A 13,618-nucleotide genomic window follows, 5' to 3' on the forward strand; every position below is an offset into this window, starting at 1 on the left:
TCATACATCTGTATCCGAATTGAACGTAACTCTATGTAAAAAAAATCCTTCTTGCATCTTGAGCAGATTACAGTATGCTCTTCTGTCATATAATGGATGACATTGTTTTGACTGAGCAGACTTTGCACATGGAATTCAAGAGCTCAGTGGTCGGCCTATATTTGTTATACACAAGCTATCTGTGTAGTGTAATGCAATATGGCATCCTGTTTGTGCTAAAGGGATAGTGGAAAAATTGCTCAAGAATTAGAAAAATAATTATAAAGGATACAAATTCATGATAATAAAAATTGATAATTAAAGGAAAAAAATTAAAATGTGCATACCGGTATGTCACAAGTACAGAGATTCAGTGCCGTCGCAGGAAAGTGCAAAGGATTTAGTGAAGACTCCACTAGACAAGGCGGAAAATACAGAGAAACATGAAAAAATCATGTTGTATTTCAGCTGTCAGTTCAGTTCTTCCCTTATGGCAGGACCATAGCAAGGATTTTAGGAATTTACTTTAGGAATAACTTTACAGTATGTATTTTGTTTCATTGAACTTTTATTAGTACAGGGTGGCCCAATTAGGGTAGTTTACTCTGTTTTTCATGGGTGCCCTGTGTATAATAAAAACAAATCTATACATAAGAAATACATATGTTTAATACGTATAAAACATATATAATATCAACAAACCACATTAGTATGATGATTTTAAATGACTAAATAATATAGGGACCTAGTACACTGCGTGCTTGATCTATATTTCAAGATATGTAACATAGCCTATTTCGCTAAAAAGTACTTCGTAAATAAAGTAGAGTGCTGCTCATTGCCAGTGATGAGCACCCAAGTTTTACAAACTGCAACGTTAAAGGAACCTTCATTTTGAAAATGTCACAGCGGAAGTGACGTTGTTATCCGTTAACTGTAATCTTGCTCGGATTGGAGCTTGTTTGGTATGCAGTAGTGGTTAGCTAATTGTCTAAAGTTTGTCCGCTCGTTTTCAACCAATGGACTGTTGTCTTGTGTCTTTGCTGTGGTGGTGCATACCACTTTATTTACTTCTTCACTTCGTGTCTTTCATTTTCGCGGATGCAGATTTCACCCTGCTGTGGGCAGCCCTGTTGGGACACAAACCAGGTGAGTTCTTCTGTTTTTCTGAACTGCGTCAAGGCCAGCCTGCAGTTCCAAAACGCGGTTAAGCCAGTTTTTCTGAGCTCCGTTTCTAGTTCACTAACAACAGGACCTATCTGGTTAATGAGAGGATAACAGCAGGAGGAAAACAGGTATCGACATTTGCTCTATTCTTCGATGAACCTTTCCTGTGGTAACGTCCTCTGATTGGTCGGTCAGAGCAAAAGTCTCAGCCAAGTGCGACTAATAAGTTCTGAACTGCCTCTGAACAGTTGCGGTTGTAGTGTAGAGGTTTGGAGTTGTCTTATGTTTCTTGTCGTATTAATAATGGTAATTATCCTCAACACGCGAAATTCCTCTCTCTCTAATGCCACGCCTTGTCATATTGCATTTTGGGTAGTATCGATGTTTTGTTTTTGTTTTTTTCATAATTGCGACGTGATAGTGGTTGTATTAAGAGGTGGACTAAGTCAGGTGTGTCCCCAGTGAAGGCCCAGGTACCAAATGCACGGCCCGCCACTGATGTATAAACTACAGTTCATACCGTCTTTACCTGATCTTCACTACTACACTACACTATTCATAGCACATCTCCAGCTGTCTCCAAGAAGGTTTGAAGTAATCTAGAAACAGTGTCACTATTATAAGTTGATTATAAAGTGTTTCACATAGCTGGTACTAAATTAAAAAAAAAACAAAACATACTTGTTTACGTTATGTTTTTATGTTAAAAACAACAACTGTCGACTGATATATCACCTTCAGATTTTAAACAAATCTCAATATCATATCTGCCTCAAATTCCATAATTGGTCAGGCTGTATTTAATGTAATAAGCATTTTACTGCTGCAGATGGTCAAGGTGGAATGATTTTTAACTGATTAATAGACACTGAGGAGGAAGAGGTAAAAACCTTTTTCCCTGAAAATGCAGCAAAGTATCCACTGATAAAAAAATGTGAAAAAAGTAACAGTGTAATTCAACGGAGCCCCATTTACCTGAACTATTTTTGTTCTAATAAAGCAGAATTAGTAGACAGTTGGGCTGTAAGTGAGGGCACAGCACTAGGCCACTCTAACACATGATCTAATATATCAAAAATATAGAAAGAGGCTTAGGTTGACCCAGGAAATGACATGAACTGTTGTCAGCTGTGCCTTTTCGTTGACCAGAGAACAAGCTGAAGGGGCTGGTGGTGTGGGTTACTGGAGCCTCCAGTGGTATTGGAGAAGAGCTGGCCTACCAGCTAGCAAAGTGTGGCTCACATCTCATCCTGTCTGCACGACGTGAGGATGAGCTGAAAAGGGTGAAACGTCACTGTTTAGGTGAGAGAATGATTTATTATTATGATTATCGTTGTTGTTGTTGTTGTTATTACTTTGGTGAGCTTTTGTATGGCCTGCTTAAAGTAAAGCCTACTTCAAATTCTCCGGTACTTTAACTTAAATTCATTAACTCTGTCAGAACATTTGCCATAGGACTTGATCCTGTTTGTTGCAGCTTTCCTTCTCAAACCGGTAGTAAACTGCATAAAAGCTTCAGCACTTCACCTGACTTTGTTTCACTCTCTTTCAGTCTTAATCACTTGTAAACAGGCGAATTATTCTTGTCATTTATTCTTCAAGAGTGCTCTGACCTCCAGGATGAAAATATTCTTGTTCTTCCACTTGACTTGACGGAGAGAGCATCACACGAGGAGAAAACAAAAGCCGCAATCCGGCACTTTGGACACGTGAGGCCACTGCAGATCTTTTATAACACAGTGCTTTTTCATCACTAGTTTCTTTGCAACATTTCTATTTGATGAACAGTTAAACCACAATATTTCATTTACTACTTTTCTGTCAGGTATTAGACAACACAATATTCAGTCTGTAAAATTTTCATTTTGCTTTGTTCTCTTTCCATCATCCTTTGTACCTTTGTCACTGTGGGTTCTATCCACTGTAAGTCAAAATGACATAATTTCATCTTCCCATTCTCTGGTTCTGTCCATTCCATACCTTTTTAGATTGATATCCTCATTAACAATGGCGGCAGAAGCCAGCGCTCCCTGTGCATGGAGACCAATATTGATGTGTATCAGGCCTTGATGGATATCAATTTCCTGGGTACGGTCTCCATCACGAAGCAGGTGCTGCCTCACATGGCGCAGCAAGGCACTGGGAGCATTGTGACTGTCAGCAGTGTCGCAGGCCTCGCTGGGGCGCCCCTGTCTACAGGATACTGTGCTAGCAAACACGCTCTTCAGGTAAAGGGAATACAGATAGCAACTATAATACTCACCTATTTTTTTTTTCTCAAATATAATTTTTCCACTGCCCTTAAACAGTATTTAACGATTAAGTTGTTGATGACTTATTATTTTATACGTGTAATAAATACCTTTACAAGTGATGAGATGTCTAGGCCCATGTATATCCTATTGCTGATTAGAACTGTATCGCCTACAGGGTTTCTTTAATGCCCTTCGAGCTGAGCTGGCTGAATTCCCAAACATACTCATCAGTACAGTGTGTCCAGGGCCTGTGCAATCACAGATTATCCAAAATGCTTTCACAGAGGACGTAAACAAGGTAATATATTTTATTTGTCATGGACCTGCTGATTGTGTACACAATCATCCCGTATTTTTATTTGCGTGCTGTAAGACATTTCAGTAGTTTGTTTTCAGTGACCCGTTTCCTTTCCATTACCGAAGCCCATGGCCACAGTTGGCAACCAGGAATATAAGATGCCAACAAGTCGCTGTGTGCGTTTAATGCTGGTTGGAATTGCCAACAATATCAAGGAAATGTGGATTGCACAGCAGCCCTTCCTCCTGTTTTACTACGTTTGGCAGTACACTCCCACATTTGCCTGGTTCATCACAAACATGATGGGCCGAAAAAGGATACAGAATTTCAAAGCTGGTCTGGTAGGTATTGACAGTGTTATTATGGTGCATATTCTGTGTTGTGTTTTTCTGGGAGTTTGCTCAGGTCACTATACTCAATACATAATGTATACACATAGTTGTCCCACCTTCACAGCTGCAACATTAAAGGATAGTCACTTGGTGAAATTCAGTTAAAAAGGCTCATCGCACCCACAAAGCATTCATGTAGGTTTGGCCTTGCTGTTGCATTATGCACAGCTGACCTTGGTGTGTTAGACCTCCGACACTGAAAATACTTGAATAAAGCAGATTGTGGCAGACACTGTGCAGAGTGGTTTCTTAACAGCTGGGGGGGGCCTCAGCTGTTACTGACCTTGCTTCAGTCTAACAAGAAGAAGACGGTGGCCAGGATATGACAGTGAGCTTGACTACTACCCTGTGGTGCAGACTGACTGACTGACTGACCAGTGTATCTGTTGGCCTCTACTAGACAGTGACAGCTGAGGGCCATGAAAAAGGTCATGTTTCGATAGGCTAGACATTGGAACGTCACATGCCCATGCTTAAGTCTGATGTATCTTTTCTGTATGACAGAAATGCTTGTGACCACTACACAATTACTTTAGAAAATCTCACCAGGATGCAGTACCAGTCAAACATCAGCACTAACACATTCCTTTTTCTTTCACAGGATGTAGACTCTGCATACTTCACAAAGTCCAAGACCTCCTGAAAGTCACATCTTCAAGAGGAAATGTGTTTGTGTTCTTAATGTTCAACCTGGAAACCAGTGTGGGTCTTCCTGTAAAATTGTGGAATCTTTGGGGGTACATTTGGAATTAAGCACTTGTACCAACCTTAAATTACCCAATAAAAGTTTTGTGTCAATTTTATGTTTGTTCAATGAATCACAACAGTGCTTCTGCCAAGCTATTTTATAAGTATATACAGTTACACATATAAAAATTAACAATATGTACAAGAGACTATGGTCAAATTCATTTAAGTCTTCATTCTAAATTGTAAACAAGTGAATTGTAAACAAAACAATAGCACTAAATACCTTGCACATACACCAAGACATACCCAAGGCACATCCTTGATATCTTAACAAAACATTACAGTTTTTGTCCCATTTTTATGAACATGGAGGGGAAAAATAATCACCTGAAAGTTGTGAAGTCTAAAAAGTACAATAAAACCAGAGGTATTCAGCAAGTGTCTTCTAAAGGGGAGGTGGACAAATTTATTCCCTTCTTTTTTAAGCACAAACATTAATAAACAAACCACAAAACATACGTACTTACGTAGAAACCTTTCTGGGACAATTTTGAGAGGGAATTCTTCAATCTTTAATGTGGGAGGTAGTCCACCTCGTCAGTCGGAATCTGTTGACAAGATTTTGCAACTTGTACAAGAGTACAGTGCTTCTTCGACTGTGGTGTGGCAAATGACACACCAAAAAAGTCAAATTAATGTTAAAAAAAAAATAAGAAAAATTGGTTCCCATAGATATACTTCCCAGCACATGGTGTTTTAAAAGCAAGGCTCCAAAACGGAATGAAGTTTTCTCTCAATTTTGCTTTATGAATTTCCTCATAACTAACATTAACTTTGGAAATGGGCATTTTGCTGTGGTAGTACCAACTGAAAAACCTCATTTTCCCTCTATACCTTCAACTGAAAGGGCAGAAGAAGCCCCAGGTCAGAGGCAGGGGAAGTGAAGGGGGGCTGAGGAGTAAATGGGGTATCCTAAAGGGGGATCGGCTGCCTGTACAGTTAAATTCCTTAGCATGAAGGGGTGAGCCTGGATGCTGTAACGCTCCTCGTCATCATTGGTAGCATACAGGAGCTCCCAGGAAAGGTTTGCCCACTGGCCTCGTACCCCCTCTCCATTCAGACGACCCACGTGTACCAGCTGCTCCTGTAGGGAAAGGACTCGTCCTGTGTAGGTACCCTGTGGACAAAGTCAATCATTCAAATGTGAGACCTATCTTTTACCGAGATTGGCTCTTAATACCACTTGTAAACAACCTCAAACTTATTCTGATGTCTGAATAAGACTGGAGGTAAGGTATCAACAGATGTGCTTTTATATTTTGAAGCTTACACAGACAAAGAACCGGAGGGTGTGATTACCATAGCGAGGTCATGTCCTAGAGAGAATAGGAAGGGTTTCTCCTGAAGCACACTGTCATGCCAGCCTTTCTCTGTCACCAAGCCAATGTACCAGTCCTTTTCATATTCCTCCAAAGTGCTGAACAATTCTTCAGCAGACTCCATGGGCCCTAGACTCGCCTGATCAAACAGGAGTTTGAAACTAAACCTGAAGGCAAACAAAATCAAAGAGGCAGAATTCAATGAAATAATACAATTTTCCTTGGCATAAGCTCTACTGATCAGAATCACCAAAATCTAGACCATCTGACTGCCAATATTACCTGAAAGCACGAAGTGTGAGCTGGTAAAGTTCTTTACTTGAGGAGAGCCAGTCGAGTCCTTCCGTCCACGGTATATCTCCACAATACAGTCTGTAGACATAACTGGGACTGGTGAAGGCAGACTCAGCTCCCAAAGAGATGAGACACGAAAGGGCAACCTGTGCATGCAGCTCTTTCAAGACTTCATCCTCTTTCAGGGCTTTGGTCATGTCCTCAGTGGTTTCGCCCTGCACAGCAGGCCCAAACCGGCCTAAGGTGAACCGAAACCAGTCCTCGGGAAACAAGGGCCTGAGCTGCAGCAATCGGGATGGTAGCAAAGGTGCTGCCCTCCACCCTGTTGGTAGGTTGAATATTTCTGACTGGGGACAGCTGAAGTTCAGCTGAGGGAGAGAGCCAGGACTCTCTCTAAAGACCTCTGGGTTACCGCCTTTATCCACTGCTGGCATCCCGATGCCCAGACCCAGAGGCTGCAGTGGCTGCAGGGCAGAGAGAGCCATGTTTTCAAAAAGGCTGTCCATCTCCACAGAGCCAGGCAGAGAGGCCCCTGGCTGCAGTGCTGTGTGTCCAGGCTGGGCCTCTGCAGATACTAATGCCACAGTCCGTCTGGCTGGTTGAGGACCAAATAAGTCATCCTCATCTGACCAATCACCAAAAGAGGTCAAACTGGAGCTGTCCTGTCTGAACCTGAGAGAAGACACATTGGATTCCACCACGACAGTCTCAGGTGGCTGATTACAAGTGGTCTGGGCCAACTGCGAAGACTGGGACTTCCTGCCTGCAATGCCTGGCCCGTCTTCACTGCTCCATAGAAATCCTTTATGCTTCTGCACACAGTATCGGAGAAGCAACCAAACTAGCGCTTTAAGAAAGTCATCCTGAAGTTTCCTCAAGTTATCATGAGAGTCAATGATGCCAGAGAGAACATTTCGGGCATCAGAGTAGACTCGCACCACAAGGGCAGCACAAGGGGTGAGGGCATTCCCCCAGTGCAGGTTAAAGCCCTGGGTGAAACCAAGCCGCTCAGGGCGCTCAAAAGCAGCCTCAAACACCTCATCCACCCTCCGTGCCTCCACTGTGTGGCAAGATGTCTCCTGGAGCTCCAGACCCTGTAACAAACCACACCGCACTATGTAGTCTTGTGAATGTCTGCAATGGCTCTTAATAGACAAACAAAAGCATACAGTACCTTAATGTTGACTGTACAGTAGCCATATCCTCTCTCTAAGATCATTATCCAAACCATACGGTCCTGAAAGCGGCCAAGAAAATGAGAGCCAGGGGCTAAAGAACCTACAGAGCAGGAAGAAAACCATCAGCTATCCATGCATCTATTGCATAAAGAGATGTGATGTGTAAACTGAGGACGAGAAGGAAGGGAAACGCACGCAGTATATGACTCTTGGTGCACATCCTTTTCATTTTGCATCAGCTATGTGTCCCTCTGCTGACTATGTGGATAACATAGCTACTGGATGAGCTACAGGGAGACGCTTACCATCACAGTTGTAAAGGAAGGTCATGATACTGTGTTAACTGGCTGACTGCACAGAGATCTAAATATTGAATCTTTTCTTGGCCTTAGCTTTCCATTAGTCTCTACCGCCTTTTATTCAATGTGGGCTTTTCATTTTGTTTGTCAGAAGACAGCAGGCAGACAACATTTAAACACAGATAAAGAGAAATGGCAAGGTGATGGAGGCTTTTGTTTTAAGTTGACTAGTGCTTCCTTGGCTCAAGAATAATGTCGTGTCCCATAACGACATCTCAGAATAGTCGCTGCTGCTACCTCATGATGGGAAGTGACATGCTGGGCAGATTCCTTTCCTACTCACTGCTCCATGGCCCCCAGTGTGAGCACAGCAAAAGAACACTACACACTGCCTTCGTTAGACTGTGAGCATCACCCTAACAAGTGCTTATTCTGAATTATACATCACAGCTACTGCCCCCCCCCCCCCCCCAAAAAAAAGTAGATGACATCACCTCAGCAGTCAGTTTTGAATCATCAATCCATGAATAATGATTCTCTACTAGCACCATTTTTTTCCCCTCTTGCCCCTTCCTGATTGAGCCCCGAACAAAATCCTAGCAGCAGCTCCGTTTGGCCTAAGAGTATTACGCGGTTAATGGTGCGGAAACATTTGGATGTAATGAATACAGATCAGAGCTTTTTTTTTTTTTTTTTTTTGGGTCACTTCACAGGAAGCTTAACTGGATCATGCAAGCTCACATTACTGCTAGTAATATGGAAGAGCTGCACACAACAACATTCCTCTTACTATCAAACCATATGAGGTGATGGTTCAGTGCTCTCTGATCTGCATACCGTCCGTACTTGACCTATAGGAAAGTTCAGTCGCTGCAATCATAGCACGAGTCAAAACACATTGCAGTCAAAAAAAAAATAAAAGAAAAAAAAGAAATAGTTATTGAACATTGCTGGAGCTCTGTAGAATGCTTTGTTCTGCTGAGATGCTTTGAACACCTACATCAGTCAAGAAGAATACTGAAGGTAACTGTAAACTAAATAAATTTTATATGTATGTTACGTGGTGACAGCAACACACATGCAAGCTACTGACTGACTTGCAACATTATTTAGATCTGATTAAAACGTACTTGTGTGTTCTTGGTGACCACTACAATGAGAATATTCAGATAGATTTCACTTTCATTACAGTTCACTTGTAACATCTGAAAACAATTAAAAGGGGGAAGACACCAGGATATATCAAGTGTGGAGAACTAACCCAGTGACCCTCTTGCAAAGGCTGTCCTCAGCGCGGAGGCCAGACTTCCGCTCATCTGCTGGTAGAAGATTGAGTCCGGGCAGGGACAGGCGGTACCTACAGGGCCTGGCCAACTGCGCTGAGGCCTGGGGAACCCCACCAAGAAGATGGGCAGGGTGAAGAGGGGCAGCAGAGGGGCAGAGAGCAGGGCAGAGAGCGTCACCACTGCCAGCAGCAGTGGGCACAGTGAGGCGTTCAGAGCCAAGAGAGTTCCAGCCGACTGCCGGCGTTGCTTCTTCTCAGTCCAAGATGTCACAAGTACAGTCAGGGTGAACTTTAGCTTGGCAAGGAACTGGGTTACTCTGTCTATCAGGAGGCCCACCTGGATAAGAGAGGCAAACATGAAGACCTTCCCTTTCCATTTAAAATTCAAGGGGGAAAGGTATTAAGACACAAATCTCAATATAATGCAGTTCAGTGCAGCAGCATCACCACTACCTACCACTTCAGTAAAAAATATACTGTATAGCTGAATTAACACCTCTTTTGACAGTATCAAGACAAACCTGAACAGATACATTGTTTTGGATTACATCAAATTGTGCAAGTGACCCTAATAAAGTGGGAATGTTGCATAATTTAAATGCATTATTTTACCAAAACTAATACTTATCTTTAAAAAAAAAATGTTGCAATATGTTGGAAAATTGGCAAAAATTTCCATAATTTTGGCAAGATGGCCCCATCACAACACAACTGTTAAATTCAACAAATATTTATCCCATGCACTATCAACAGATCAGTCTTATTGATCTATTATTATTATTATCTATTCACAGCTACAGTGTAAAAAATTCGGAGTGATGTGGCAGCACTTTTTAGGTCAGATTTCAGCCTATGCAGATATGATACACAATATTAATGCTGGCCTCACCACAAGAAGCTGAACTCCAGTGCCCAGGTTGTCCCATCCTGGCAGCATGTTATTTCCAGCTGCAAATCGCATCAAGACCACCACCACCATTTGCAGAAGAGCATCCTCTGAACTCTGCCACACCTTCACAGCAACAAAGGGCAATCACTGTGAGCACATGCACAAAAATCAAGCAAAGTACACTCTGGGATAAATCACAGTTCATTTAAAAAAAAGGAAAATGTGCAAAGGCACCAAGAAGATATGTTTTTCATGAAGAAGAATCTGCCTGGTGTCAGTCCTCATTGTTAGTTTCTGCATGTTACGTTGGCATTCATACTTAAACTATGAGTGTGAGCATACCACTCTAAAGGCTCGTGTGAATCCAACACTGAGGGAAACCTTGTGGAGCAGCTGCAGAGATTTGTCCAAAGACAGGAAAGCAATCATTGCAAATGGAGACACTGTGAAAAAAAAACAGTAAATGTGGGTCAAAAACAGATTCACATGAAGAACATTGTTGTTTTCACACCTGAGAGAAATAAGATTGGAGAAGATGCAACTACAACAAGCTCACCAAGATAAAGAAGGACTCTTCTGATAGCTGCAGCAATGTATAATCCTCTGTTCCTCTGCTTGAAAGTCTGCACACTAGACATCCCTTTAGGGTACAGGGGATTGAGGAACACTCCCCCAAATACATAAGCCCCCTGGATCTCTCTGAGAGCCCAGCAGAGGCAGAAGAGTACAAGTAGGAGGTAACTGACAGGAGCCTGGGGACCTGTAACCAGGCTCTGGGGCTGAGCTGAACCAAGGAAGTGATGCATCAGTCCTGCCTCCGTCATCGCCACCAGTAGCAGGCTCAAATATAGCAGCAGCTCCCCGCAGCCCAGAGTCCAGCCAAAGGAACTGGAAGAAGGAGAAGGAGGAGGAGGAGGTGGTGACCCCTCTCTGTGAAATCCACGATCCCCAAAGGCTGCCCGGGGACCTCTGCAGAGTGTGCCAACCTGGCTGAGATCCAGACTCAGCAGAAATCCCATAGAGATGGAGAAGAGAACCACACCCAGTGTTGTTGGGATGAAGTAATTGCACACAGCTACGCCAGCAGACACACAAAACATCAACAGCAGCCTGTGGGACAGTGTACACACAAAAAGTCAGAGCTGATGAGACACAAGCTACTGTCACACATGTCATTTCAATGGGACTATGAGCATCTGATAAGGACTGGTGTCAGACTCAAAATATGACTGGATTTATGTGCAGTTTAGCTTTGTTTTTTTCCCCCTCTGGGGACAGCCAGAAAATGCCATTTGTCAATATCAGTTTAAAACTACTGACAAAGGCTAGGGCACGTTCTTTCAATATGTACCTGAGGTTGCTGGACATGGGCGAGCCCCCTAAACCAAACACAAGAGTCTGCTCCATGCCCCAGAGGAGCAGGGCATCCAGGGGAGGCAGTATACCTAGTGCCCAAAGCAGAGGTAGGAAAAGGAACAGCACATGGAGAACCTGGCTGGCCAGTTGGAGCTCAGGGACAGGGCCTGAGAACCTACATTTGAGCACAACATTGAGATTAATGTGTGTATGTCAGCAAGCATTGTAAAATACAGTAGCACGTAACAGGCTTGGTTGGTTAATCTGTTGTAGCTCACCTATCAGCCAAGTCCACAGCAATGAAAATAAAAATGTAGAGGGGCCGGGTCAGTGGGGTGATCTCATAAGTGTCCTGTGCCTGGAAAGTGGCTGTCTCTGTGGCAGTATTTACAATGAGGGAGTACTCAGCTATACACAGTGTCACCCAACTTAGAACAAAGATGACCAGGGATATGCCAATGCTGCTGTAGAGAGCAGTCAGTCTGCCAAGGAACACATACCATGTTCCAAAGCCACAAAGCACCCCAGCTAGAACTGTATGAAGCACTACATTGAGCCCAAACCTCTTCCCAGGAGCAATAAATCGAACTGTCTCTGGGCTGACGCAGTGGGTGAATTCCATTTCCTCTTCATCAACCAGGATGTTGGGCACACCGAGTCTCTCCACTGTGCCATTCCTCCGAGCAGCATACAATGCCAGGGCCTGGACACCCGCCGCAGCCCCGAACATGAGCATACCAGAGAGCACTGTGGCATGGAGCTCCTGAAGCAGCTGCAGCTGGCAGAGCAGAGTACCAATGCCCCCAAAAAGCCATGGTGTCAAGAACAAAACAGCCTGATTGACATAGACATATGGTGGGGCACAGTAGCCCAACTTGAAACGTGGACCCCCCAACACTGTCTGGGGGAAGCGCTTCCAGAAGAACTCCTGCTTGTACTCATTAAGAAGGGGCACATCTGGCCCCATTCTGACCATTCCCGAAGGGGTGGCAGGTCATCTCCACACGGCTGAAAGAGGCTGTCCATTCATCATCCCGTTCACAATGATGCTGTCTGCAATGAAGCACACCTTCAGTCAGGCATTGAAGGAATTACCGCTATCGTTAGAGATGCATTAATACAATACTATCATTGTCATACAACAGCTCCAGTTTGTGTCTCTAATTTAGTAACATTTAACAAACTGTAGTCAAATCGGCAGCAAATCAAAGTTGTGTTGTGCAACATACTGTCAACTATTGTCTCTACGTGGGTACATTTGGAATTATGAGAACTTCGCTCAACTCAAGACAATGTGGCTTTTTAAATCTATCATATTATAAACTGATTACTGTTCATTATTGACTGTATTATATATAAAATTATATATAGTTTAACTGATTATGTAATTGTACTTATACATTTAATAAATTATATTTTTGAAGCCATTGAACTACAAGAAGACAGGAATAGCTGAAAAGCCCAACTCCTTTAGTAACTCCTATCTCTTCATCAATCTCATAACAACATGCTGTCTAATCTATCTGAAACTTTTAAGGTTCACAAACAGGTTGAAATTGTCGTTAGAACCTTACACACCAAGTGTCTTCTAAAAGTTCACGTTTTAATAGCAAACGAACCACGAGTACCATTCGGTTTTTAAGGTACAGAACAAACACTTACAGGAGCAACAGCTGCTGAGTTGCCATGAAAACACACCACAAGCAGTATAGCTTGGGGATGCGCTAACGTGGGCTAACAGTTCAAGCTAGTACCGGGACATTTCGAGTCACATCCCACATGCCAAACCACGTTTGGCCAAAAGTAAATTGTTTTCTGGTCCTCTCTGAGCCTGTTCTTGTCTCTTTACCCTAGCTAGCTATTGTTAGCTAGCGATGTCAGCAAGTATTGTCAGCTTAGCTGTCCGTTAGCTTGCTATTACTAACAGGTAAAAATAACAGCAGTCTGGCCACCCGCGGTGTTACTGGTGCGAGACAAACTTACCGTTAACAGCAGAATAGCCAACTGCAGACAAGTTCTGCGTAAAATTTGACGATATAGGTTGTATTAAGGGGAAACAGGCGGAAGTCGCCAGCATTAACATTAGCTGCGAGCTAACCGCTTGAGAGCCAAGCAACATCGGCATGATACACAGACAGATTGTAACCAATAGTAGGG

General features: G+C 43.0%; 2 protein-coding genes across 3 annotated transcripts; one reads left to right on the plus strand and one right to left on the minus strand.

Annotated features, from left to right (window-relative positions):
• The first annotated feature begins 880 nt into the window (after positions 1-880).
• dhrs7 (dehydrogenase/reductase (SDR family) member 7) lies at positions 881-4,889 on the plus strand. 2 transcript variants are annotated; one of them, XM_046412107.1, is made up of 7 exons: positions 883-1,128; positions 2,296-2,448; positions 2,749-2,855; positions 3,135-3,374; positions 3,577-3,699; positions 3,825-4,040; positions 4,693-4,889. In XM_046412107.1, the coding sequence occupies exons 1-7, from the start codon at positions 999-1,001 to the stop codon at positions 4,732-4,734; spliced, it is 1,011 nt and encodes a 336-aa protein (XP_046268063.1). In that variant the 5' UTR covers positions 883-998; the 3' UTR covers positions 4,735-4,889. The 2 variants fall into 2 exon arrangements, with proteins under 2 accessions (XP_046268064.1, XP_046268063.1); XM_046412108.1 differs by lacking the exon at positions 4,693-4,889 and having other exon boundaries at positions 881-1,128; positions 3,787-3,928.
• A 31-nt stretch (positions 4,890-4,920) lies between these two features.
• pcnx4 (pecanex 4) lies at positions 4,921-13,605 on the minus strand. The gene is made up of 11 exons (XM_046412098.1): positions 13,445-13,605; positions 11,740-12,514; positions 11,457-11,636; positions 10,662-11,215; positions 10,448-10,548; positions 10,106-10,228; positions 9,193-9,553; positions 7,629-7,732; positions 6,443-7,548; positions 6,141-6,327; positions 4,921-5,958 (listed from the first exon to the last, which is right to left on the minus strand). The coding sequence occupies exons 2-11, from the start codon at positions 12,435-12,437 to the stop codon at positions 5,707-5,709; spliced, it is 3,666 nt and encodes a 1,221-aa protein (XP_046268054.1). The 5' UTR covers positions 12,438-12,514; positions 13,445-13,605; the 3' UTR covers positions 4,921-5,706.
• Positions 13,606-13,618: the final 13 nt, after the last annotated feature.

Source organism: Scatophagus argus, chromosome 15, assembly GCF_020382885.2.
Source record: "Scatophagus argus isolate fScaArg1 chromosome 15, fScaArg1.pri, whole genome shotgun sequence".
Classification (NCBI taxonomy): domain Eukaryota; kingdom Metazoa; phylum Chordata; class Actinopteri; family Scatophagidae; genus Scatophagus; species Scatophagus argus.

Coding starts and splice junctions, on each gene's coding strand:
- dhrs7 (XM_046412107.1), top strand. CDS start 999: ATGGACTGTTGTCTTGTGTCTTTGCTGTGGTGGTGCATACCACTTTAT. Junction 2,449..2,748: donor GGTGAAACGTCACTGTTTAG/GTGAGAGAATGA, acceptor TTATTCTTCAAG/AGTGCTCTGACCTCCAGGAT. Junction 4,041..4,692: donor AGAATTTCAAAGCTGGTCTG/GTAGGTATTGAC, acceptor TTTCTTTCACAG/GATGTAGACTCTGCATACTT.
- pcnx4 (XM_046412098.1), bottom strand. CDS start 12,437: ATGGTCAGAATGGGGCCAGATGTGCCCCTTCTTAATGAGTACAAGCAG. Junction 9,554..10,105: donor CTGGAGTTCAGCTTCTTGTG/GTGAGGCCAGCA, acceptor TCTCTTATCCAG/GTGGGCCTCCTGATAGACAG. Junction 7,549..7,628: donor ACTGTACAGTCAACATTAAG/GTACTGTATGCT, acceptor GGTTTGTTACAG/GGTCTGGAGCTCCAGGAGAC.